The sequence below is a fragment of the Anabas testudineus genome, chromosome 4 (genome assembly GCF_900324465.2).
Source record: "Anabas testudineus chromosome 4, fAnaTes1.2, whole genome shotgun sequence".
NCBI lineage: Eukaryota > Metazoa > Chordata > Actinopteri > Anabantiformes > Anabantidae > Anabas > Anabas testudineus.
The window spans coordinates 12,021,746-12,049,581 of NC_046613.1; the positions used below are offsets into that span (position 1 = coordinate 12,021,746).

Here is a 27,836-nt window from a genome sequence, read left to right on the forward strand (position 1 = left end):
CCATGTTAAAATGTGCGTCATCATTACAGCTCATCTCTTTTCTCTTCAGTTGTTGAGACCAACCAACTGACCGCTATGGCCACACACACGCTGACATATGGCTGAAGTTGTACTTACAAACCCAGAGACACACAAGATAACCAGAAAAAAACACTGAGTCGTTTCAAGTTATTCTTTCAGATTCTTTTATAAAATAGTTCACTCGCGATACTGTGATTTAACGTACAGTGCATTCTTCTACAATACAATACTTGTGTGTATTCGCACACAGTTGAGCCCTCAGTGTTTTAACAGCCTTGCCATGTGGTGAATTTAATCATGAATACTTTGGCATAGTTTAGTAACAGACTATTGGTGAAAAAGACACATGTAAACTGCAAATAGATATTCAAATCTTTGAAAGTCTCACTCAGGCTTTATGCCGAGTTTACAAACAGTCAATATACAGAGTGGCCAAAATACCAGGAACATTTGCTCTTCTATCGCACAAAGTCGAATACAGGTAAAATTGGGTCTCAGATGCCATTTAGATTTAACCCCTAACAATAGTTAGATATAGAAAGTCTAAATCTGAAAAGGTCTTTTTTAACTTTGAGATAACGAAGACCTGGATTGTGCTGAGCAAGGTGCAAATCAATATTTGAGAAATGTTCCTGAATATTTTGCAGAGCCAATTCACGGAGACAAAACCCAATCTACTTTATTGTGTGAAATGTCATTACACAGTACTGAAGGTTTACAAGTCACAAATAAGCATAGCATATCTTGCTGATATACAATATTAACATCACTGCTTGTTTACTATTTTTAATTACAACTGGTTCACTGATTCCACATCAGTCACAAGTAGTTATTTTGTTTTAGTTTTAGAGAGAGAGAGACACTTTCAGGCAGACTCTGGCAAATAACAGTATAAGCCTTTAAAAAAAAAAAAATCTATTCAGCTTATATTACAAGTGAATACTCCTCCGTTGAGACTGTTCCAGTCAGGTGCTTGGGAATATTTCAAGCCCAGTTGATGTTTAAATATCTAAAGCCATTAAAATATGTATTGCTACCCAGGTCTACATGGTCCCAGGGAGACAGATAGTGTTGATAGAGAGAGAGAGACACGAGACGACTGGAGATTCAGCACACGTTGCCATGTATAGATGACAAGCTGCTCAAAGTTTACTTGGCCTGTAGAAAACAAATTCAGGACATTAAGGAGAAGCACATTGCATACAAGGCACTGAACTTGCATCAACACAGTGACCGTGCTAAACAAGCCTTACTTATGACTATGGGGTTTCCTCCATTTTGGAAGGCGCTCCATCACTCCACATTGAGACTTGCCCAGTTATCTTTCTTGTCCTGATAATCACAAGAAGAGGAACACTATTAATGTCCCAGGTAACATGGAAATAGAATGAAAATCTCTGTATACTAATTTAATTCTAATTAGCAGATACAGTGGATTACATGTTTTAGTTTTGGCTAATAATTTGTGGAGCAACTTGTCACCTGACCTCTGACATGACGGGCAGGTTGTCATGAGGCAGGAGCCACTTGGTTTGGGGATGCTTGGTCTTTGGTCTCCGCAGGAGTTTTCTCAGTAACCGCTTCACCTTTCGGTCTCTGGGGTCTGCACATTTCACTGCCTGTTTTGTGTAAAGACTATAAAAATAACAAAATATTTATTACACAGAACAGGGTGTCAGTACAAGGTTTCTGATTAACTTGGATTAAATTGGCTGTATGCAGAAGCACAAGACTGGCAAAAACTGATTGACTGCAGTAGTGTAGAGGGTGACAAAGCCTCAGGAAATGTATGGCCAAAGGAATCAGAAGGAAGAGATGCTATGGTGACTGGATATGAAATCAAATAAGTCCCACTGTGATCAGAAGTTAAAGAAAAAAAATTTAAAGGACCAAAGGAAACTCTTGCATCTATAAGAATGACATGTTTTTGTTCAGTGAACCACATGAAAAAGTAAGCCCTTCAACATCAGATTTCCCTGACCTGCTGGAAACAATTTGTATCACAATGCAGAATAGTTTTCTTAACTAAACCCTGCTGTTCTGACTGACTCGCTGTGGCAGGGCTTGGTTGGCTTGGAAGGTATTTTCAGAGGGCTTGTTATTCCCACATATTTCCTTTCTTACTTCCCTGGCAAGTACAGCTCTGAACCCTGCCATAACAACATGACCTGGAAAGATGACAATGCCTCTCAGGCTGTCTCTGCCCTGCTCTAACAAGAGAGGCATATTGTCCATGCCTGAAAATTGCTGTGTGCTGTTCAGCTCCAGGAATGGATAGTTGAAATACTTGCATGATGGCATTTATACTGCAGTAGGGCCCCTCCGTCTGCACCTCAAACCGCAACACATCTTTGGTACGCACCTTGCCATGGGAGTACAACATGCAGCACTGGACATCCCTCTGCATCTGCACACCATTACCTATGAAGAGAAGAGACAAACACAGAGAAAAAGACTGTTAGACTAAATTAAATTGACCGAATAATTTCTTGGAGTCAAACTCAATTGATTATTTTGGAGTTTTGCCTTCTATTGAGAAGTAAGAACAGGGCAGTAAATCAAAACATCAGGACAGCCAAAAGGTTTCAGATATAACATAATTGCAGGCTACATAATCAGAAATAACCTTAAGAACATAAAGGATCTTTTTACACTGCACATCATTTTTTAAAAGTGTGAAGTCAATATTCAGTGTTCTGTGTTCTGGCAGCTTTTGTAGACAGAAAAATGTTATCTTGGTACTTTAGATCTGAAATAATGAGCCCATTCTCACCCAACAGTGTAACAAAGTGAAGCTAAAGGGTACCTTTAGCCAGACTGTTCCAGGAAGTACTTACTTTATCTTTTAAGTTAACCTAACCATGATTGTGCCTTGATTACCTAACCCATCTGGGCTAACCCATCTGGGCTAACCCAGATGAGGTTAGGTAATTAAGCCACAATGTTTTCACCTGGGAACTGATTATTTTGACAAGAGGACCACCAGACAGCTGTCATAATTTTGATGGTGTCAAGGAGTGACAATAAGGCAATAGGGTGTAATGAGGTTTGGTAACATTGTGATAACACATGGTAGGTTCATGTGTAAAAGACACAGACTGTAGGTAGACTGTATAAAGATAGACAACATGACAGCTTCTCAGAAGTAAAGCCACCTTAAAGCTATAGCTGCAACTTAAGCATGAGACTCGAAGTCAGTTCAATCTGCTCCACCTAAAATCCTTTTCAGTTTCTCATCTTTTTAGCAGTTTCAGCTCTCCCCTGAAACTGATGTGAAGATCTGACACTGTAAAAAATTAAATCTGAATCTGAAAACAGATGTTTTAAAAAACAATTTTCCAAAAATTAACAACACTTACATTTTAATTGAGAAACCTTACATTAAATTATTTATAGTTTGTTAGATTTCAGAAAATCTTTAGTTTCAAAGTTTAACTTTTCATGTGTAGTTTTGTCTTTCAAATTGATAAAACACATAGCTCTCATCTGGCTCGATAGGTGTGAGAACATTTCTATTACAACATATTTGGAAAGGGCTCCATATTTTATACTTGAGTAGTCTAAGTTGTAAACCATTCAAACTCCATATTAGCAGATGAGACAAACAAAAAAAATTCTAGCCATCCTTTTAGGTAGTTACTATCCCACTGATTTGAGTTCAATTGGCCACTTTTCTAAAATGTTTTTACGAAATTATGTGACGATATAAAACATGGGGTCTCTCAGCATGATGGACAGCTTTGATTGAGGGATGATGTGAGATGCATCAGAATATAAGTTTGTCAAAAAAATATGTTATGTATTAAATATGCCATTATAGGAAAATGAAAAAAAAAGAAAACTTTTTAAAACTATTTAAGGGCCATCTGAGAACTCTGCTAAAGTTTATTGCTAAATGATATTTATAAAAATAAAGAACAAAGGAAAGTTTTTTTTTGTTTTTTTTTTGGTCAATTACACTTGTCACACTTAATCAAACTGAGCTCAATGTGGTATTCATTCATTAATTTACTGTTGTGTTTGTGGTTTGATTACAGAATCGGTTTGTCCCACAGCCCAGAGATGAGGACTCTCAGTGTTTACAGTGGACTCCTGTATCAATTAAAATGAAAAAGCTTAAAGCTGGAGAAAAGTTTAAAAAATCTGAGATTCATTTCTATGTTTCAAGATTTTAACTTAAGAAGTATATACTTATTTTAGGGTATTTACTAAATAAAAATTACAAGTGTGTGTATCTTTCCCTTGGCTTTCAGTTGTTTGCTCTGTTTCATGGTTATTACACAGACACTAGCACACATATTTCCAGGTATCAAAATGTAGAGATATTGATCAGATAATACTGAGCTATTACCTTGTTATTACTTTAGTATTTGCCATGCCATCACTTTATTATTGCATTTCAATTTCCATAACATTAACATATTATTACATAATATAATGTACTCAAACCTGCAAGTACACAAACTCGCATATGGACCAGATCTCAGAGGAATTACAATGGCATCATATTGTGCTGCAAAACATACTACCATGCTGTTGAAATGAGAGAAAGTGAGAGAAAAAGGGAGGGGTGTGTTTGTGAGGAAGGTGTGCCATGATGCCTTTCCATCCAAAGAGAATTATGTAAACAAATTAAAGTGTGATGTAAAGCAGCAGGAGTATTAAGAGGCGTGAAATAGGACAGTGCTGCTTTGTTAAGCCACAGATGATCTAAAATCCACCCTCAAGCTTGTCACCACACTTCCAGCGCTTTTCACAACATTTGAGAAAAATGAAGGCGACACTATCACAAATAATGAGCCGCGACACGGATGCTTTCTTTCTGTGGTGTGAGTGTTTTTGCATTTTCAGATGCTCGTCCTCCTGTGTGCTGCCCCTCTGCTTACATCCATGCTTTCCTCCCTGCTGTCCTTGCTGCTGCTGCTATCCCTCTTTCCCTCTTCTCTCCTTTTTTGTCCTCATCATCACTCTCTTGGCTACAGTGTCCACCTGCATGGTACATACAAGCCATGCAAACACACACACACACACACACATAGTCAGTATGGATGTGCCCTACCTTCCACAGATGCCAGGAGGATAACAGTCAGAGAGATAACAGTCAACATCTGCAGCATAAACATGATGAGGCTGGCAGAGAAGAGGAGAGGCGAAGAGAGGATAATCTACTCTGTCACCTCTCCCTGTGTGACTGCCTCTCTTATATTATTCCCTCCCTCTCTTTATACCTCCCTGCCCATCTCTCACTCACTCTCTTCCAGCACCTCTTTTTTCTGCTTTACCATCTTTCCCTCCCTCCCTCTGTTTATCCATGTTCAGTCATTCTCATGATCAACTAAATTCCCTCTGTTATTCTGTTTATCTTTCACACTCATCTCACCTCTCACTCCTTTCCCCCTTCTTGTCTCCTCACTCTAGATCCCAAGCCTCATGTGTCTTAATCAAGGCTTTAAATTCCACATTTATCCTGCCTCCTCCATCATCCTCAGTACAGTTTCCTTTTAGAGCAGATGTAATGGGTAAAATGAACCATCCTAGACTTCATCATAATAATAATGAATAATAATGAATACATTATTAAATTCCAAATAATATACAGTAAACAGTGACTTGCATGTAAATTATTTGCCTGCATGAGTAAAAAGTGCACACATGTTGCAGGAAATGCATCCTCTATTTGCCCACTTTGCAGGTGGTGTTCCACAAGGCTCTGTACTAAACCTCTTGTTGTTTTCAGTTTTTATGCTTCTATTAGTTCAGGTTATTGTCAAAGTAATGTTTCCTTTCTATGCTGATGACACACTGTACATTTTTTTGTTCATGTACACCCACAATGTAGAGTGTGTGTGGGAAATACCCATGATAAATATCTTTGTCAAACAAATAAAGACAAATCTTACATGCTTTTGACTGGCCCTTGTAATCATGTCTCTAATTTATAGAAAATTCTTTGAGGACCAGCCAATGTGAAACTGATCCACAGATATTATTTGATTCCATCTGTTGTTTTCCCCATAGTATTTCTTATTTATGGTTTTACTCATGCCAATAAACCGGTTTTGTCATGTAAATGTAATACATTTGGCCAACCAGTGATTCAGACATTTGGAATTTTTAATATGTCTTTGCCCTGTCTGCTCATAATTCACAATATAAAATGGTTTCCTAGTTTTCATAACTTAACACCACAGGAATAAGCTACAGGCTCTATCTGAGAGTCAAGCAACAGCAATTACGGTATTACATAAATACTTCAATAGAAAACAGCATCAGGACTTGATTATACAGGGAGAAACCAGAAAAACTTTGAATGCAGAATTAATTTAAACTAACCTTTTGCTGGAGAAAAATAACAGACGCTAAAGTCATCTAATGACATCAACAACAGTAATGTAGAAAATAAGAAAAGAAAAGAATATAAGAAGAAAATAAGAGATATTGTGTTTGAGTCAACAATAAATGTAAAATGTATAATATGACCACACATGGACAACACCACACAGGGAACTGTTACAGAATTGTTGCTACATGTTGCTTCAGAAAACATTTGAATGCCTTTTTGTTGTCTTTATCCCCCCCCCCCCCCCCCCCCCCCCGCCAAATCTATAGTTATAACAAACTGGTTACGCAGATAATATCAAATTTTTATTTGAAGTGGTTTTTAAATATTCACCACTGAAACTTTGATAGAATGGATTTGAGCAAAATCTCATTTATAGTTGAACAGCAATGTTCAGAATCTGTGTCCTAAGTACACAGAACTCACTGTCAATTAGTAGGCCTAATTTAACAGCTACAACGGAAAATGTTTTTTGTCTTGGCTGGATTGGATCCTGAATGTTGGAGGATATTATTCCTTAAGTTATTTCTGTTAGATGAACATCAAAGTTTAGCATTAGTAGATGATGGTTTATAGCTGAAAATATTTCCACCATGCTTGGATGGTGCCATTAAATAATCCTTCAGGTTGATTACTGCTGTAAAAGTGTGCTAAGTTTACATAAAAATATATAAATGAAACACACAAATTACTATCGTACCTTGAAAAAACAAAAAGGGACAAATTTAAAGTACATTGGCAGGGAAGTACTGGAACGACAAGACAGTTTTTATACAGGAACAGTTTGCTTTCCACTCTAATGTACTACATGTAATGGACACATTACAGTCCTTGTGGTTCAACAGATCTTAAAATTGAACAAATTATGCTTTGGCTCATGAAACACTTGGTGAAACATCTAAGAAATGTCCAGACAACAGGGCAACAATATGTCTCTTGTGGGCATGCATAGCAGAACATTGGATGTGAAAATATGCAGTCCATAAAGTGATGGGTGAGGCTGGGGTAAAAATGTGTATATACTTGTGTGTATGTAATGGGGGTGGGGTTCACTGTTCAAGAATTTGACCCAAGAAATCAGGTTGGAATCTCAGCTGCAAAAACATACTTTCCACATGACTACAGGTCTGCTTAGTAGCCGTATACATTTTCTGCATATCTTTGCAGTGATTAAAATATCTCTTGTCAAGGTGTGCAGACTCACAAATGTGGGAAATCGCTGGGATGCAGAGCATGCAGGAATGGTATGGCCTCCTGGAGATGTTGGAGGGCTCAGTTACCTGCGCTGGACATGCAGCCTAAGAGATTTTACTGTTCCTGAAAGGGATTTCCGAGAGATAAGATGGAGGGGGGGAAATACTTTTTTAAATCTTAGAAACAAGGCCAACAGGGAGGTGTATGAAACAAATACTAAGCTGGATGAAATGCAGATTTGAATTTGGCCCAATGCACAGCACATTCTTTTCATTATAAACTAATTTGTGTTCCAAATTAAAGTTCCTGTAGTTTGTGTATGAATTAAACCCAGATTTACAGTATGTTGAGTGAGCTTTAGAGGTTTTTAGTGGTTTGATTTTGGTACTAGGTTTTAGGAGTGTGTGACCTCTAAGCACCAAACTCTTGTTCCCTTATGACATTCCTATGACACTGAGGTCACGAGAATGGGACAGACAGACGGAACGGACAGGGTGTGACAGTGAGCTTGACCATTGATCAGAAGTTATTCATTTAATACTTGTGTCATGTCCATCTCAGGATGACTTGTTTTTAATTTGGTTAAGTCTTACCTTTCCATCTAGTGCCTTCATTTATTCATGGGTTGAAAGTCTTTCTCTCAGGATGCAATTTTCCAGTCCCAGATTCACAGTTCATGCTCTAATCTGAGGGAAGTTCTGCATTTTTCTTTGAGATTTCTCTGAGATTTCCTTGGAATGTCTTTATTGACTGTGAAAATAAAATTATGTCCAATTCTTCTACATGTCATTATATTTTATTAGAAATGAGTATCCATGTTCCCCACGCCAGTCAGATTTCCCTCTGGAACCAAAAATGTGTACTTCTCACTTCTCGGTTTTACTGCTCCTCGAAACACTAAACCCAGAAAATTAGCTTAAATACAATCAGACATTTATTTTAAAAAATCCGTACTGCAAAAACTCGTGGGGTCTTGACTGCGCCTAGAGTGTGAAACTGAAGCCTTTGGATTTAATATATACTGTACTGCTGGGAAGAACAAAAGAATTTTAAGCTTCGCAATTTCACAGGCATGTTGTTATATAATCCCTCAAAAACTATTGAAAAGGCAAGGACAAAGAGTTTAGGATAGAGAAAGACGAGTACGAGACAAAAGTTAAAGTTGAATTTTAGCTTTTTCTTTTTTGCTGGTATTTACATATATTAAACAACATGGAATGTAACATCTTTTTATATCAGCTCACCCAAATATTAAGTGAGTAAAAGACCGATCACCAAGGTGTTTCTTGTTACTTGTTTCCTGTGAGATTGGTTCTTCAATTTGATTTAATTTTTTTCAAAAGTGATCTCACATTTGTTACTAATTAATTAAAAGTTCAAAGTTCTAATTTACATAAACATTTTGATGTTTTATTGTGGCTCCACATTGAGGTCAGGTGGCTTCAATTAAAATTTCTGACTGCAGACCACCTGTGGTCAAACGTACTGATATCGTAGTTTAGAAAAGCACAGATGTGTATATAGGTCGCACAATTCACACAGCATGTGAGTATAAAACCCATTAAGCCATGAAGTCAAAGGACCTCTTTGTAGAGCACAACAACATTTTGTAATGAGGCTCAGATCAGAACAATGATATGACTGAACTAAAACTAAATGGACAATAGAACCATGGTGACCAACAACCATACAGTGTAACCCAAGAGGGAACAGTCACTCTAATCACTCCATCAATTGAGTCATTTGGTAGCGTGGTAAGAAGGCAGCCACAGTCTGTTTGGAATTTGCCAAACAGTATTAAAATGACCCAGAGAGCACAAAGTACAAATGTTTTATAGTCTGATGACCCAAAAGTAAATTCTTTGCACAGAACTCCAAGCACTATGTCTGACAAACATCAAGCACTGCTAGTCATCAGGCTAATGCCATCTCTACATGATGGATGCTATGAGAGGGCTTCTCAGTGGCTGGGACGGGGATTTGGTCAGAACTGAAAGCAGAATGAATGCAAGTAAATACATACTTACATGTAAGACTGGGCTGACACATAACCTTTCATAAACCCCATTAAACATCTCTTGTGAGACGTGAAGATGGCTTGAGAGGATCTGTCTGATAAACTATGTATATATCCCTGTGCCATCTGGGAAGAAAAGAATCCAGGTCAGTGATGGAAAATCCTGGTCATCCAGCACATTAATCCCTGCAGTAATTATCTAATGAAAGCCTTTTGCATATTTACTTAGTGAAATGCAGGTGTTGGCTTTTATTTGGCCAGTTTACGTATTAGTGTAGACAGATAACCAATAAAAAACAGCACTGTAGAAATGCCAGACATGTTTGCAGCCATATGGTGTCATTACACTGTTTATCCACCAGTGATCACTAACAGCATCATCTATCTGCATCTGTATCATGTGCCCATCATTACACATTATGGCTAGGGCTACTTGAGATGAGAAGCCTAATAATTAAACTCTATATTGATATTTTGTATTGGTTGGACAAAATAACAGTCCAGATTCAACACATCAGCGTCTCTTGGTGCAATTACAAACAGGTAAATTGTTCGATATTTCCATGAGACAAATCAGTTTAAAATAAATTAATGTTGGTCAAACATTGTATTGAAATGATTTATTGCCATTTTGAAGTGAAGTGAAGATCCTCCTCTGTCATCTTCAGTACTATGTTAAAATCATTTAGATGTGTTGATAAGGGAAGTACCTCGCCTCAGCTTGCACATCCCTGGAGATCCCATAATCAGAACCTAGACTGTGGTTTTGTCACTTTGATGCAGAAAGTTGAGCAGCACAACACAAGGAAGCCACAGCTAGTTTCCCATGAGTGTGACTGTTGACTGCGTCTCATTTAACAACATCTCACTCACATTTTGAAAGCTGTATTGAGCAGATTCCTCATTTGCATGTTACCATGGTGATTCGTTTTTCTACTCACCTTTATCAAGCTAATATGTAATTGCTAATATCTACGACACCTTATATTTAATTAAAGGAGAACGTGACTAGTTCTCAGTCTTGACTTCTGACGAAGGCTGCTTCACTCTGCGCACTCTTCTGTTAAATTTTATTTTCATTTAATTCTGACAGAATCTGGTTGTTTAAAACTTAAATTTATTCCATTGTACACTAATATATCACAAATATTTACAAAACATTTACACATTATCACAAGTATGAAAATTTCTAATGGCACATTGTAGAAAAGCATTTATAAATGTCCAATTTGAGAGTCTGAAAACTCGAATGTCAACATACGATACCAGACACAATAAACTGCGTCCCGTGACAATATGCTTCATGGCTGCTTGCAGATTTTGAAATGTTCTCATTCATCTTCTGAAACAGTGTTTAATCCAGCGTGCCTAGAAATTAAGCAAGAGTTAGTAGGATGTACTGGTACAAAAGGTAATCAGCACAATCATTTACACATCTGCATTGTTCTTTTGCAAATACATCTGACAAGACATACCTTCAAGAAATGCAAACTCATCTATCGCCTCTATTGCGTTGTCTGAGAAGGCAAAAGAAAAGAGAAAAGCTATTTAATTTATACAGGTGACAACAGAAGATAGGAGAGTCTCTATAAAGCTAATCTAATGAATATCATAGGTTTGTCATCCTTAAAAATTTTAAGTAAATTAATCAGATTACACAGACAATCAAATCCCCTTTATAGTAATCAACACAGTACGAATTGAAATAGCCACATCCAGGTTTGAGTCATTCAGCTAAACAGTAAAATACTAATCCTTTAGTTTAGTTTTTTTCTTACCTAAGTCTTTTCTTTGTAAAGTTTTCCTCTTTCCTTGCTGGGCATACACAAGGGCATCTTTGGCAATCATCTCGACAAACAACTCCTGAAGGAAAGAAAATCTTTAATATTCTGTCATTTATAACTAAAAATAAAGTAAAATAAATTATAATGTCCCTGCCCCTGTCAGCCTCACAAGGCTAAACAGTCAGTAGAACATCTTCTGACCAGATAAGGTGATCAGGATACAGTTCATCCAGAGAGTATCACAGCACTTTTCCACAATTCTTCTTCTTACTGCCTTATTCCACAATGGATTAAATTCATTATGTTCTTCAAAATTCTATAAAAATGCTCCATAATGACAAAGTGAGAGAAGTTTGTTTTAAATCTAAAATAATCACATGTATTAAAATAAAAAACAAAAATGTCACATGTACATAAGTATTCACAGTCTTTGCCATGACTCTCAATCACTGAGCTCTGGTGTATCTGTTTCAACTGATCAGCCTAAAGGTGTTTCTACAACTTGTTTGGAGTCCACCTGTGGTGAATACAGTTGATTGGACACGATTTGGAAAGACATACACCTGTCTACATAAGGTTAAGTTAAAAGTTGCATGTCTGTAGACCTCTGAGACAGGATTGTATCAAGGCACAGATCTGGGGAAGGGTACAGAAATACTTCTGCAGCATTGAAGGTCTCAATGAGCACAATGAGCCCCATCATTCGTAAATGGATGATGGAGGCGAAGGTTTAGAATCACCAGGATTCTTCCTAGAGCGGCCTCTGCAGCACTCCAGCAATCAGGCTGTATGGCGTAGAGTGTCCAGATGGAAACGACTCCACATGACAAAAAGATGGAAAAAGGATAAGGGCTGTGAATACTTTCTGGATTCACTGTAAGCTCAAAAAACAACTCTTGGACAACAATGATAACTTTGTCGGTCTGCGTATGCAAATAATGTTGTATACACAGAACTGATCAACATTTACAGTTATATTTTCATTGTAAACACTAGTATGATAGATTATAGACATAAAGGTAGAAGCATGACCTACACTCTCCATGTATCACACTGAGAGGTTCCTTAATTAGGTTATTACTGTATTATTTTTAAAGTATATTATTATAATTTATTATGTATATCTATTTATACGTATGGTAGCCTGTATGCACCTCACATAAAACACTTAAATGTCTTTCATGACACCTTATTACGCTCTAATCATATTAAATGAACCATGGAGGAATGAGAGTACCAGTGCTACAGCAGATCTGGCCTCTAGCACTTTAATAAATACAATGGATGCTGTAGTGGGTAAATATCTGGATGACTAGTTTCCTCTCAAGCTGCAGTAACGTTAGTACCACGCTGTGAAAGCACAACCAGTCACGCTCAGTATCTGTACTGCTGCAGGACTTCCTTCATGGTTTTTACCGTGGCTTTAGCGATGATAAATACAGACTCCTGGCTGGCGAGAGACACGTCTGGGTCGGTCTTCATGAGAGCCTTGATACGGGCCAGCGGGAGTTTGGACAGTCGGCTGTGGCTCCCGGCGGCCGCAGGGCCTACCTGCTGCGGGCTGCTCTCCTCCGCCGCCTCGGCCCCGCGGCTCTCCTCCTCGCTCCCACACCGGTCAGGGTCGTGCTCCGTGGGGGCAACGGGCGTTGCCACTGTTGTTGCCATTCTCACAATTTTACACAGACGATTTATTTAAGAATCACACAGAGTTAATACGCTTCTCTGTCTACATGTCACAGATGACAACATTAGCTGCAGCGCGCCAGCATGTGCTTCCGGCCTTTCGGTGAGTGGCTTGCTCTAATTGGCCAGTCAGGAACCCAGATGCCCCGCCTATCCCTCTCCCGCCAACTAATCCTCGTCGGTGATTGGACAGATTGGGAATTAGATGCTGACTATTGGCTGGAGTGTGACGTCAATCGCAGGACGTTGCGGACTTCAGTGTTAATAAAAGATGTTGGCGAAGCTGGCCACTAATAATAGGACTATATTAAAGTATATTCATTTATAAAGAAGTAAATAAATAAGTTAAATTATTATTTAATAATAATATTTAATCTAAAATTAAAAAAAGTACATACAGAAAATACAAAAACCCAACTCATTTTCCTCCACTGGGTGGCAGTGGAAACAAGCTGTAAACACCCATGTCATCACCTCTGGAGCAACATCATCCGACATTTTTCCAAGTCCAGTACTCAAATTATATTTTGTACTGATTTTGTCTCCACCAGCTCCTAGGGGAAATGCTAAAGCTTATGCTTATGCTAAATGCTTCACAGTGTTGACTAATAGATAAATGTGTCATTTGTTCATGTGCAGGTCGAGTACATTAAGTTTATCAGAGCTCTTATTGTTGGGAACAAAGCAATGTGTAAACAGAAAAAGTTGCTGGCCACTAAACTAAAGCTCCATTAAGGAAAGGTAACATTTATACATTTAGTGTTGGTAAAGGCTTGGGCATCTGACATTATTAATATAAATCAAAACAACAACAACCAAAAAATTCCATCAATAGCCTACATTAAGATTACAAACGAGTATCAGCTGTGGATCAATATGAAAATCAATTTGTGGTATGAGTAGTTTAAAAAATGTGCCTGCAGCACAATCTATGTCAGAGGACCTTGAGCAGACTACTAATACACTGTGTTAATAGGATTGTGAGGAGTTCTTTAGTCCTCTGAACCTCCATTCACATGTTCAGACAGTCAGGTGTTAGCCTACAGATCGAGGGACAGACATGAAAGACCCACAGCTCCCAGGTAAAATGATATTCTTTATATAATTTTATTAGAAAAATAACACACATCTCTGCAGTTTTGTTGTTGACATTTACTAATACTAAACTTAAATTTGATCAGTGTTTATCTTTTGCTGTTTGTCCTTGTCATTTGTGAAATAATTATAATAAAAAAACCTTTAATGACCTATTAACCCTTACCACTGCATACTTAGTGGCTTTAAAGAAATTCAGTAATGAAGGACTAGCTCTATTATTAAAGCACTATACATTGCTATCTTCTAAACTATTAGTAAATTGTTTATTGACCATTAAAAGCTAGCTAGTTACATTAGTACCTTATTAGGAACTGGAATCCTATAACGTTCATAATGTCTGGTTACTGTGTGGCTACTAATGACAAGAGTTATTCTATATAACATAATTATGTCATTACATCTAGATAATAATCTAGGTTTAGTAATCTTTATAAACAGCACGTCTTTACATGTGTTTCACATTAAATGCATACGACAACTGCTGTATTTGTTAAACAAAACAAAACTTTGTGAATTTATATTGCTTTATTTAGCACAGTATAAATAGCCTTCTGCATGTAAAAGTGACCCACTAATACTGGATCTTAGTGAAACAAGTAATCCTGGCCACATATAGACCAGAGCCCGCCTCCACTCACAATGATCAGGAGGATCCACAGTTTCATTACACTGTAAATGAAACATGACATTTTACATTTTAATTGTTCAGGTTAAGTGTTTTAGGAGTTTGACTTGTCACTGTTGTTGATAATTGGCTAATTTATTTTCATACACTTTCTCCTTATGTCCTGTAATTGTGACAGGCTATCTGGGCTATGAGACACCCACACAGAGTACAGACAGTCTGACATCTGACTCTATTACCTGTTACATATTGTGTAATGTTGGCACTGTTTTCTCAAACAGGGTGTCTAGTTCATGTTAAAAGTTATAAAACACAATCCTGTAGTGGAAAAAACAAATTGTTAGGCTATTCTTTGAAAGAATTGTGCTGACTTTAGTGTCCTGTATCCAAAGAATAAGATCTGTGATCCTAGCAAAGGAAAAAAAAAAAAAAACAGGAAACATTGACACGTCCTGCTTTTGTCTAACACTAAAAAGGAAAAAAATCACTAAATGTTCTCACTGATTAAACATTGTTTGAGAATATAATAGTATCTGGCAACTTGCTAGTCATAACACTAACACCACAAAGGTGTTGGAGCTGTATGTCTTTATCAAATATAAGTTAAAAAGGAGAGCTCTCCTTGCATCGTGAGAATACATTTTATATTAGTCCATTCATACACTTGAGTACTGTATGACGAAAACATGAATAAATATTTATATTTGTAAATTAGCTTAAAAAAAGTGCATTTTACCCCTAAACTCATATCATAAAACTGTTTCTTCTTTCTTAAATTTCTTTTGTAGTAATCAAAACACGGCTGTGGCCAAAGCAGAAAGTGAGCAGAAAATCCAAAGATGAGTCTTCGAACGTGGAAAAAGCAGCCAGACCAGTGGCCTCTGCTGCCATTTGTGCTGTCCCACAGCTGAGTGAAGCAGAGAGAATGAAGCAGTCACCATTTGAACGGGTCGTCTATGACATGGCCCACAACGAGAAGATCGTCAATGACCTGATGCTCGGGCGAAGGGTTGGTTTTTATGAGATGCGTGGAGAAATCGGTCAGGGCAACTTTTCTACGGTCAAGCTGGGCGTCCACACCTTGACGAAAGGTCAGGAACCATGAGCCTCTGTCGGTATTGATCCATGTTTTTTAGTGTACATTCAGCTTGAATAGCATTTCCTTCTTTCAGTCCGGGCCACCCACTCTGACCTTCAGGGGGGATGTAATAATAAATATGTTAAGTTTGTGAAAGACGTTCATGTCATCTTATCCCCTCAGTAAACCTTTCTGGCCCAGCTAGATCCTGACCCCTGCAGTTCATGAAAACCACTCCTGTATATGTGTGTGTACTTTGCAGCCAGGCTTTGGGTACATGTTTGCTGCAGGGTTTTTGATTCTTATCCACATTTTTGTCATGCCTTAGAACAATGCTGCAACTCTTTTCCAATTAAATTAGACGATTAAAGCAATTTCTGTCAGCATTCTTCTCATACTGTACCTAGTGGTGGCATTCATCTCCCTGTTTTCTCATTTGTTTAAACCTCTTAAGCTTGCCTCTGCCTGTTTTTTAAGATCTTTTACCATCTTGTCTGTCTCAGAGAGAGTAGCTGTCAAAGTCATGGACAAGCTGCGTCTGGATAGGAAGAGCCGGGCTTTGACTTCCTCTGAGATCAGCTCCATGGAGAAGCTATGCCACCCCAACGTTGTGCGTCTTTATGAGGTGATCGAGACCAACAGGAGGCTGTATCTGGTGATGGAGTACGGCAGCGGTGGAGACCTATTTTCCCGAATCACCACCAGCGGGAAACTTAATGACCTGGAAACCAAGCTGGTCTTTGCACAAATCATCTCTGCTGTTGGACACATGGTGAGCTGTAGTGCCACTGTTAATTACGATCTACTGAGTAGTATGACTCTGTGTCCGTGCACTCCAGTTCAGTCTGTGCCTCTTGTGCATGGAAATGCCAGGTATTCTATATTTCTATTAGCTGAATTTGAAATTAGGTTTAATTTCTGTAAAGGCTCAATCTGTACATGCTTTGACACAACCCTTTTTAAAGAATTTTATAAGTTAAGTGGTTTTGGTTCATTCTGGTTTCATTTTGATAGGAGAAGCAGAAAAAGAAAGAAAATGCAGAGGAGGGTTTATTATAACAAACAAATGTTTCCCATGAAATGAGTCAAGAGTTGCATCTTAAAAACTAGACCACCTGGAAGATTTAGTTGAGTTTGAATCTTGTCTGTTTAGCATTACTGATGTAAACAAACATTTTACAACATAGACTCCCTAAGCAAACAAGACTCCAAATACATGGAAGATGTTCAAAAGTCGTATGTTTGTCACAACAGAATCCCTGCTAAATATTTAGAGCTTATATAAATATGTATCTTTATATTTCAGCACGACAACAACATCGTCCACAGAGACCTTAAGGCAGAAAACATTTTTTACACCACCAGCTACTGCATCAAGGTCGGGGATTTTGGCTTCAGCACAGAGAGCAGCCCCAATGAGCTCCTCGTCAATTTTTGTGGCTCTCCACCTTATGCTGCTCCTGAACTGTTTAAGGTACAAGGTTACATCGGACGCTATTCAGATATTTGGGCTTTAGGCATCCTGCTGTACTTCATGGTAACAGCTACTATGCCATTTTATGGGGACAACATGGGGAAGCTGAAGCGTTGCATCCTCCAGGGGGCTTACAGTATTCCTGCTTACGTGCCTGATCCATGCCAGTTGGTGATAAAAGGCATGCTGCGTCCTGTGCCTACTGATCGCTCCTCTCTTATGCAGATTACAAACAGTGCCTGGCTGAAAGGGATTCAGTACCCCTGTGCGTATGTGTCATTGCCCCTGTGCCCAGCACACTTTGCCCAGCCCAGTCAGGCTCTGTGCGTGGAGGAGCAGGAGGTCAAGAGTTTGCTCTCAGATCTTGGCATTGTGACGGTTCATCTGCAAAACAATCCCTGTTTAGACTGTAGGAGCCCATTGACAGGGACCTACAGGATCCTCCTCCATCGGGTCCAGAAGAGGAGGTCAGTAGAGGCTGTAGGTTACTCAGCGCTTCACCCTGATGAATATAGGAGTCCCAGGAGGTGGTCTACAGCATCTGTGGAAAAACACACTCCCTCTGCTGTCTGTGTTATTCTGTGATAATAAATAACTGGGGTGCTTTAGCTGTGACCAGTCTAATTTATTACATGTGCATTTGGTTTCTGACACCTCCTCAGTCATTTCAAGTTCCCAAGTGAGGTGTTATGTTACATGATGAAATTATTAAAGTTACATTGTGTAACACTGGACTGAAATGGCAGACACGTGGAGGTTGAGGTCAGTTGAAGGCTTTTTTTTTTTTGTCCTACAGTGTAAGTCAATTATAGTTTCCAGACCAGGGCACCTATCTTAAGTAATCAGCTGTCTTGTTCTGGTTACATCATCAACAACAAGCTTACCGACGCGAAAGCATTTATCAATCACTGTATAGCCACTAGGATCTTCCCGTCCTTCTTAGTCAGAGCATACAGCAAATCTACAGAACTAATCCACATCCACAGGTAATCCTGATACAGCACACCAGACATGCTTGGTTTAATAGAAATTAAGACTTTGAGAAAAAGAAAAAGAAAAGAAAAAAATATTTCCTTGGAAAAATTACGCAAGGCACAGAACAAAATTTGGATCACACGAGGCCCGAACAATAGACAGTATTGTAAATGTAGAAGCAGTCAGCTACCATCTCGTATGTTTTTGTTTGTTTTAAACACAATTAAACAGCAATGATTCCTAAATGCCTTCATTTAATGTATATATTTATTTGAAATGCTATCAATTTTATAAAGATATATACATTTTATGAAAAAAATGGGCCAAACAGATTGTTTTGCACAATTGTACTGTAACCTCATTTTGTTTATTATTATGTATTGTGCTCCTTGTGAGCTTTTGTTTTAGATTGAATTTAATGTCACTGTGTATTAACACCTTTAGCAGTGTGTGGGTGGGTGAGTGGCTGTGACTGGTTCATTACTTAGAATAAAAGTCTGTTAAAATTATGTTTAGTTTCAGATCCTGACAATTTGGACCCATTTCAAGGACTTTCTGTAAAAGAGCTGATGATGAAATATGGAGTATTTGTGCATCTGTGAATTTTTAAAAGTTACACAATATTTGGCTGATTTGAGACTGCAAACATTGCAAAGTGAAACTCTAGTTTGTTCGTCACATTATTGTGTAGCGTCAGGTTCAATGTGCCTCTCACTTGTGAATTTCCCTTGAGGCTACGACAGTCTCTTAAGCCAGGCATCACTCTGTTGCTGTCACTTCACAATTTAGCGCTAGGTCAGGCCAGTATCTGCACACACCTGCTCTGTTTCTGATCAGTGGTTGGCACAATGATTGAAATGCCCTGTTAAACCCTCAGCTCACATCTTTCTCACACAAGAACGCAAACACAATGTGTGGGCGAGAACAGGCACAGAATCGGGGACTCGCCCTGACTTGCTGTTTATTTAGGAAACCTGTTCTTGCTTAATATCATTGGTGTGAAAAGGCCGTTATCACTTCCACTATACTGCAAGATCATCCTTTAAACTGATTAAATTCACAATGAAAGATGATTGTGACACTGACGGGAAAGTTAAACGACAGCAGCAACATTTCTGAAGCTTCTCCTTTACGCAAAAGGGAACTGATGCATGAGCAGAACTGATTCATCGAAAGAAAGGAAGGAAGTTTTAAGGTGGGTAAGCGTGTTCATCAGCATCATTCAACACAGACAGATGCTTCCCATCAGAAGCACTTAAAGATAATAAGGGCTCGTTACACAATACTTTATTGGATGCAGTGTTGAAAGTCACTCCTGATAAAAATTAAATTTGAAACTCTTTTAAAAACTATTATTTTTTTCTTCTGTCACGTTCACTAAACTGTGTTGTTCCTTTGTCTTTTCCTTTTTTTTTACCCCTTGGGATTGTCATGAGAACCTCTACAGCAACCCATGAGAACCTCTACAGCAAGTCAGCATTTGTTTGTAATTGCATTTGGCAGCAGAGGAGCAGCCTTGAGCTCTGGAAGAAACTAATCTGGTCAGTTCATAAAAACACAGTGCACATGGTTGTGTAAGAGTGAGCAGCTCTGTATGCATAGCTCATTTCCTTTTTGCTCCAGTGCTATATGACTATGACTATAAAAAAGATTGTTTATGGTTGAATCCACACATCAGTGGATTAACTGGGCTGCAGAGAATGTCACTTTAATTTAAAATCATAACAGATTAAGAAGATGAGGGAGATTTTGATGCAACCTGCAGCTGCTGATGCTCAAGACCACTGTACGTGTATAATGTTGCAGAGACATGCAAGAATCAAAGCTTCATTGCCTTCAAATGGAGCGAGATCTGACACGTCTCTGTAATGAACTCTCACATCAAATTGTGAACGTATGTCACTGTGATGACGTCTTAATTCAAAGAACGCTTATAAAAACTTTAGCTAACTGAGAAAGAGATCAGAGGGAGAGAAAATGCTTCAGGGCCTCAGTTTTATTACTTTTCCATATTAACTGGGTGATTATAACACCGGTGAGCTGAACCAGAAGGAAGGTCGACAATTCCTTTTTTAATGCTTTATAGTGTGAAAAACAAGAAGATATGTAGGTCATGTAGATCAATAACACTTGCTCCCTTTTGTTTTTTATACCATACCATGCCAACTTGATGAGACACCAGAACCTGCCCCAGTTTTGATGCTGCAAAATACAGAACAGCAACTGACTGCAGTGATTTACTGAGAGGAATGTAGCTGAACAGTCCGGTGGAGCGCACGTGGAGTTGTGATTATTGGAAAGAAAGTTACTCACATCTCCTTGGAATGATCCAACAAAAAGTATTGCCACAGAACGGGGGAAACGCTAACATGGCAAATTGAGAATTTTGTTCTGCAAGCAGTTTTTCAGTGTTTTACTTTCATTCTGGAAACGATCTAAAATACAATATATTCAAAAGAAGCAGTCTAAATATGCTGGATTATTATTATTGCTATTTTTATAATTGTTATTTTTTGCACCGCTTTTGATCCCCCCCACTGTTCCACAGCGCTGGTCACAAAGAAAATGGAGGAGCTGCTCACAGCTGGAAGAAATTAAAATTAAATTAAGAGATGTGCAGCTTGTTGTTAGTTTGCTTGTTTTTGAGCTTTTATTTCCTTTGTGACTTGCATTGATTGTATATAATGTAGTTGAGAAATAAACAGGGAACATCTGGCAAGAGATAAGTTGGATGTGAACCAGGGACATTATGATTTTGATGGTGCATGTCTTTGGCCCTAGGCCACCATGATGTCCTCAATTGTTGATGGAGTTTGAGGACATTTCACAATACATTCAATCTGTTGTAGTCGCTGAGTGATGTCTCGGGTGAATGACGAAGACTTAACCGCAATCCCACGACTTGCAAGGCTGGATTACCAACCAGAAGAAATGTGAGCAGATGCCCCAGGGCCTAAAAAAAAAACCAAAAAAAAAGAACCAACTTGTACCCAATGTGTCAGTTCCTCTTTGGTTATTGATTGGGCTGATTGATTACAAAACTACAATCTCTAATATCTACATCTCAACATCTACAAGCTGAGTTATTATGTAATCTTCACACTTCTTCTTGTAATAGGACTCACATTTCCAAATTACCATAAATTAATAAATATAGAAAACCTCAGGCCAAACTTTCAAGTTTTATATGGTACTTGATAAGACACTTTTTAGACCTAGCAACAGGGGTCCAACGACAACATTTTACCCAAACAGGTTAAAAATGGTTAAAAAGTGCACGGAAAAGAACTTTTTTTCTGAAGGAATCTCTTTCTAACACAATTGAGAATAAAACTGATGAGGTACAAACTCCACAATCCTCATTCTGTACAAAATATGCAGAAGGGAATTTAATATCCACTTCGTTTGCTGAAACCCTCATCAAGCTTCACTGTGGTTTTCATCCCCCATCACTTCCATTGAAAGCGCAATAACAGCATCACTTCACAGCCCATATGCAGAGCAGCAGCGATCACAGAAACACATTTTAAAGTACATTGTGCATTTAATGTTGTTTTAAGACAGACTTTGGAATTTATCCATTAATCCACCTACGCTAGAATGAACGTCTGGGAATCTGGCAGATGTTTAACTTTCACTTCAGTCCTTTCTTATCAACATTATCATAGACCCAATAAAAAACAGCACTGGCTCAGTAAGCTGCCAAAGCCAAGTTTTAAAGTGTTGACAGATGGACTATGTAGTCATTTATTAACTCAGATTGATGCCAAATCTAAATCTAAGCCTGCTTTGTTTAATTGGTACCCAGTAAAAACTTAATCTTGGGGAACAGTTTTATTTTTATTTTTATAAGCCCAACATCAATGAATTCACCAAAATCAGGTCAGAGCTGAACAAAAACAGCTTTTTATTATGTATATTTAATGCTGATTTGTCTTTGTTGGTGTTTCTTTTTTATTTAAACTAGTACATTAGAGTGCTGATACAAAAATATGGAAATCTGTTCTATAAAAACTTTCTGCTTATCTCCAAAGGGTTTTTTACATGTACAATATACACACACTTACACGCATGCATGAACACAGACTCTGCAAATACATTTCAAAGCTGCCAAATAGTGGCTCATTACTAGCAGGCTCTACTTGTCACAGATGAGTGAACAGTATCATAGTGATGGCTCATTTAAACAAATGTTGCTATACTGGCTATAACATTGGGGATACGTTCCTGTTATGGTGAACTATATACTTGATTTATATTCAGTGTCAGCAACAGGAAATGATTTACTGAAACATAATCCAGCTGGTAAAAGGTGATATATGATGCCTGACGGAGTGGTGAAACAGCCCTTCTCCTCTCTACCATCCGTGTCTTCTTTCTCCTTTCAGTTGACTACAAAAACAGACGTTTTATGATGAAGAAGTTATTCAGTCACTGATTCTGTAAAACATTAAAGTACATCACTGTGTAAGTACATTACCTGTGATCTTCAAAGGCACTACTCTCATCAGTTTCTTGGTTGCATCGTGTTCTGGATTGGCACAAACTGTCATTGGGTTTCCAGTTGGATCCTTCCTCTTCAGCTCAAACCTGCATGTATTCACAAAATGAAAGAAAGAAGATTACTGTAGTTCTACACCCCAGCGAGCACATCAAAAAGTATTTGGCACGTCCTCAGTAAGCAGACCATTGTTTCCCACTACTCTTTGTCAATTTAATTCACCAAATAGTTTCAACGCTGCAGGAAAAATAAAACGCACATTAAGTGTCAAAATTAGACTCTTCTACTCACACAGTAGCTCTGATGTTGCAGTCGCCATCGGTTTCCTGCATCCTGTAATTTAGTGTTCTACGAGCCTTAAGTTTTCCCACTTTGCTATAACCAAGGCAGCAGTTGCCATACGAGCCTAAACAGAAAGATGAAGTGCCGCAGAGTTAGAAAAGTTAAATTGCATCTCTTCAAAATGTCCCTGTTTCGTTTTGGCCCAAAGAGAAAACACTGATATGTAGCTGACCCTCCTGTTTGGTGTGTGGTGCCTGTATTTACTGGCATGTTTACAAGCTTGTAAATAAAAAAGAAACTAAACTAAGCACTGTTCAGTCTTCAGAAATATTTGTATTTTGCCGACTCACTGCTGTCTGGAAAAAGATCATCGTGGGTTTCACAAATCATCATTAATGTCATAAAATGATTCTTCTGGAGTTAAGCCAACATTGTCTGGGAAATTTCCATTTCCCCAACTACAAGTATCAGGGATTTTTCTTGGGATCTCAACTGTGTGTTCAGCATAAATGACAAATGAAAGCTGTTTTACTCTCTTGTCTCTTGATAAAACTGTTTCACAGTGACTGAATTCATCATTTTGTGGCTGCATAAAGTTAAGCCATGCTTAGCCTTTATAATCTAAAAGTAGAACTTGGCTAGAACTACAGTGTGCACAGGTAAAACACATCTTACCATTAGGCCTGTAGCTACTAGTGACAGCACTGAGATCTGAAAAAACAAGATTTTGAGGTGTTTTTACAGATATTGGAGACTAGGCTGAAACCACAGGCTTCCACTGCTATGACCCCTTTAGTTATTGGTATGTTTATGCATCACATATGTAGATTTTATATATATATTAGTATTGACACATTATTTTTAATTGTTTTAGTCCAATGCAACACAATCGTAAATTCCCCTTTCGTGCTGTAATTTGATTAAATTTTCCAGATGGGGAAAAGTTTATGAAAACCAGCACTAGTTTTCTGTTTTCAAACCAGTCAGAACATTACCACATTAAAGAGGTTTGTAATAGCAAGCTAAGACAGATTAAAGTTTGGCATGAAGTGACAAATTGTTACGAGCAGAATAATTCACCCTAACGACTCAGTGAGTCAATGACGAGAAATGTAGATAATGAAAAACAGTTGCTGCCATAATTCCTCCAAATTTGGCAAAAAGCCGGACACACACAATTGAATAGTGTGATAGTTTCATAGTTTGAAATAGTTTGAGGTGGAAGATGATAAAACGTCTGCACAACATTAAACTACTGCAGAAAAAAAAACATCTAAAACTGTGTCCAATCTAATTATGATTTACTTTTACAGTGTCGTATATATCTAGTGTGAATCATATCTGATCTGTGAACCTTACCTTGTGCCAGACTCAGGTACATGCATGTGAGAATCAGAAGAAAGAAAAGAGCCTGAAACTTCATGACTGCTGCTGCTGTTGCTGCTGTTGCTGTTGTTGCTGCTGTCGTGTGCTTCACTGCACAAAAACAAACAGATGAAATTAAAAAGCTGAGCAAAACAGAGCCCTCGGTGCAGAGACTCCTACCCCCTCTGCCTTGTAAAATGCATTTTCTACCATAAGCCCCCTCTGTCTGTGCTGTTGTGAAAGACAAAAAGGTCATGTATTTGACCTCGATTAAAAATATTTAAGTCCTTGTCTAGCAGAGCTGGCTTCCAGCTGTGTGCAGCTGTTTCATCTTAAGTGTTCAGGGTGTCATTTTTGGGAAACCAGAGTTTGCGATAAATAATGGCTGGATTCCCATATCTGCACATTTTGTCAAACTGAGTACATGGAACACTTCAACATGTCTCTAAACTCAGCATTGCAAAAGAACAAGAATGTTTCCTAATCGTGCAGAGAAACGTACCTGCTCACATTCAGTCTCTCACAAGAAGTCCTGGGAGGAAAAACCTTGATTCCTGTTCAGCTCGTGGTGCCTCTGTGCTCTTATAGTGCACACAGGACATGTTCCCTCCTCTCCTTTACCACTCCTCCAGTTTTGCAATCGTTGATTAAAACTGCAGTTCGATCTCTTAATCTAATGGGGCTTTACGTATACACACACACACACATTTTATTTTTCTGGTTGTGTTCCCAAACGACCATAAATTCACTGAAAAAGAAAAAGAAAAAATTCCGAGACTTAGTGGGTTATTACCTCCAATAAACATTATTGCCTTTGGAGGCAATGACTCTGAACTGCTGCCATCATTTCTGATCGCAAAGTAGACTGTAATCCTTTATAAAGCTGTCATCAGTGAACACAGAATACAATGACAGAAAACCTGCTAGTAGGCTCAGTGTGTGTGATTGGAAATAGTGACACGCTGAATACCACTGGAAACACTGTTTAGTTAGGGGTTGGTTGTTTTAAGGGCTTTGTGAGGTTCACGAGAAAAATGCTGTAACTGAGACAAAAGAAAATCTAATGTAATGATCATGTAATTTATACCTTTCTGTATAGGACTGAAAAGTCAGTGACTTTCACAGCTGCTCTCTCCTTTCAAACAGTTACTGATCTAATCTTGTGGTGCTAAAGCTGTACAGATGTGTCACACTCTTCCAGATGTGCCCTTTTTTATATCCAATAAATATAATTTATATCTAATGAACTGGATTAGTGCACTATTGGTTCCTTCTGAGGCTGCAGTCATTTCACATGCTAGTCCTGCTTCAATCCTTATTTCTCGAGAACGTTGAATCTCTTGTGACACGTATTAATTATAAGATAAGACAGCGCCTACATGCGATGACTCTAACTGCTGTTAATAAAAAAAAAAATGTTAATAAAAGTTGATAAACTAAGTAGCAACACATGTTAGGCATTGTGTGTCACTGTGTGCATATCTGTGTGAAAGTATGTTTGTGTTATGTACTTTTTACTGGCAGCTCAGGGAATGGTGGGGGCGACTGATCCCAGTCAACCTCAAACAACCTCGGTTCAATCATGAAGCTTTATGTAAGAGATACCCAACGTTAGCTTACAGAAAAGAAAGCCTACAAAATCCAAGAAAAAAACAAGCTCAAGATCCTGCGAAGATTGCTGGACTGACCCCTCTTCTCTGTGCTTTCCAAATGGAAATTAGATCTGACATGTTCGTAATAACTGTTTCAAGATGTTTATTTTGGGTGCTGGAGTAGTACTCTTGTTGTTAAGTGAGGGGTGCACTGTGGGAGGAAGGATGACCATATTTACAATTTTAGAAAGCCATTAAACCAAAACCCCCCAGAGTAAAACCATTCATCTGCTTCTGAAAATGTTAAAAAATGTAAAATGTCAGTGGGAAAATATAGTTACAGTTTCGTGTTGGTCTACACCTTGTCAAATTAATCAAATTGAAGAATTTAGTGCTAACCATTTATGTGAATGTAACTGCCCCCAGGTTGCTAATAACCCTGAATTCCCACCAAAAATATACAGAGCATGACCTAAATGTTTCTGAGGAAGACATTAAAAGAAAGCTTGACAGTCCTCTGGGCACAATGTTTGGAAATATGCACTGAAAAAAGACCCAAGCAATGGTAGCCTGCTTCCTCTAAATCAGGAACTCAAGAGGTGTCTGGATCAGCGAGTCTTCTGAATGCTACAGTAAAAAAGATGGATAAGTTATTCATCCCAATGAGAAATTAGCAACTAAACAAAAAAAAAAAAAAGTTGGGACACTGTAAAATCAACATAAAAACACAATAATATAACATGTTTATATGTTTAAACTCAGAAAACCTAACATTTTAAGAATTAAATAAGATAAGTTCGCAATTTGTGGCTGCGACATTACTGAAAAACGTTTTTACAGAGGTTTTGATGCTCCACTGTGTTTACCACGGTGTAATATCTGGGAACTGACTGCTGTCAGTTGAAGTTCTGCTTCTTCTTTGTTGTATTTTGCATTTCAAGACTCACCACAGGTTTTGGTGAAAGGTCTGGACTACAGACAGGCCAGTTCACAGCCAACCTGTGCACAGAGTTTCCCAGATTCTTGTAATGTAGATGATGATACACTCAAAGTCTTTGCAATATTGCATCGAGGAACATTATTCTGAATTTGTTTGAAGTTTTGTAATTGCAGCTTTGCACAAATTGGTGAACCTCTGCTAACCTTTACTTCTAATATGCTCTTTTTATACCATATCATACTTACTTACTTGTTGACAATTAACCTAATTAATTGTACAATGTTTTACTAAAAATCGTGCTTTTTCTCAGTTTAAACATTATACTTTTCTGTTTTCTGTTGCAAATAATTGCACTGTATTTCACATAGATTTTCGACAGCATCCCAGTTGTTTTGGAACTGGGGTTGTACCTGATGAAATGTATGGAGCCAAACGTGATTATTAAACATGAAACAAATGATTTGTTGCTTTTATGGTCTCCTCTTACTGTAAGTCCTTTTACAAGAATTGAAAAACTGGCTGCTGGAACTTCCTGCCATTCATCCAGAAAAAACATTAGTGGGGTCCAGGGCTGATAAGGTCTGACTCAGAGCACCAGTCCATCCCAAAGATGTTTGGGTCAGGTCTCTGCATAGGGAAGTCAAATTCTTCCACTCTAAACAGGAGAAAACATCTTTTTCTTTTGTGTGTTGAAACAGGAAAAGGATCCTCCACAAACGCACACCCACACACTTAAATCTCATCTCAAAAGATTTTATTTTAAATTGGAAGTGTGACAAAATGTTGACCACAAAAGAGCTGACACAAGTAAAAGTGGGAATGTGAGTGTAGCTACTTACATAGATGACCTGTGTTGGCACATCACTT

The 27,836-nt window shown here is 38.2% G+C and overlaps 4 protein-coding genes and 1 long non-coding RNA gene across 6 annotated transcripts; 2 read left to right on the forward strand and 3 right to left on the reverse strand.

Annotated features, from left to right (window-relative positions):
• Positions 1 to 62: 62 nt before the first annotated feature.
• ccl44 (chemokine (C-C motif) ligand 44) lies at positions 63 to 5,205 on the reverse strand. The gene is made up of 5 exons (XM_026346044.1): positions 5,081 to 5,205; positions 2,313 to 2,442; positions 1,509 to 1,656; positions 1,275 to 1,353; positions 63 to 1,179 (listed from the first exon to the last, which is right to left on the reverse strand). The coding sequence occupies exons 1-4, from the start codon at positions 5,142 to 5,144 to the stop codon at positions 1,315 to 1,317; spliced, it is 381 nt and encodes a 126-aa protein (XP_026201829.1). The 5' UTR covers positions 5,145 to 5,205; the 3' UTR covers positions 63 to 1,179; positions 1,275 to 1,314.
• A 5,450-nt stretch (positions 5,206 to 10,655) lies between these two features.
• pole4 (polymerase (DNA-directed), epsilon 4, accessory subunit) lies at positions 10,656 to 13,137 on the reverse strand. Its single transcript, XM_026344808.2, has 4 exons — positions 12,773 to 13,137; positions 11,351 to 11,435; positions 11,048 to 11,089; positions 10,656 to 10,940 (listed from the first exon to the last, which is right to left on the reverse strand). Exons 1-4 carry the CDS (start codon positions 13,019 to 13,021, stop codon positions 10,927 to 10,929), a joined length of 390 nt encoding a protein of 129 aa, XP_026200593.1. The 5' UTR covers positions 13,022 to 13,137; the 3' UTR covers positions 10,656 to 10,926.
• A 949-nt stretch (positions 13,138 to 14,086) lies between these two features.
• Positions 14,087 to 18,005, forward strand: LOC113151940 (serine/threonine-protein kinase NIM1). The gene is made up of 4 exons (XM_026344807.1): positions 14,087 to 14,121; positions 15,551 to 15,853; positions 16,344 to 16,612; positions 17,147 to 18,005. The coding sequence occupies exons 1-4, from the start codon at positions 14,100 to 14,102 to the stop codon at positions 17,897 to 17,899; spliced, it is 1,347 nt and encodes a 448-aa protein (XP_026200592.1). The 5' UTR covers positions 14,087 to 14,099; the 3' UTR covers positions 17,900 to 18,005.
• A 1,157-nt stretch (positions 18,006 to 19,162) lies between these two features.
• Positions 19,163 to 22,586, forward strand: LOC113151947. The gene is made up of 2 exons (XR_003297875.1): positions 19,163 to 19,484; positions 19,737 to 22,586. It is a non-coding gene; the product is annotated as an uncharacterized LOC113151947 (long non-coding RNA).
• LOC113151946 (C-C motif chemokine 25-like) lies at positions 22,180 to 25,053 on the reverse strand. 2 transcript variants are annotated; one of them, XM_026344815.1, is made up of 6 exons: positions 24,940 to 25,053; positions 24,432 to 24,548; positions 23,748 to 23,783; positions 23,082 to 23,196; positions 22,770 to 22,879; positions 22,180 to 22,681 (listed from the first exon to the last, which is right to left on the reverse strand). In XM_026344815.1, the coding sequence occupies exons 2-6, from the start codon at positions 24,493 to 24,495 to the stop codon at positions 22,674 to 22,676; spliced, it is 333 nt and encodes a 110-aa protein (XP_026200600.1). In that variant the 5' UTR covers positions 24,496 to 24,548; positions 24,940 to 25,053; the 3' UTR covers positions 22,180 to 22,673. The 2 variants fall into 2 exon arrangements, with proteins under 2 accessions (XP_026200600.1, XP_026200601.1); XM_026344816.1 differs by lacking the exon at positions 23,748 to 23,783 and having other exon boundaries at positions 24,940 to 25,048.
• Positions 25,054 to 27,836: the final 2,783 nt, after the last annotated feature.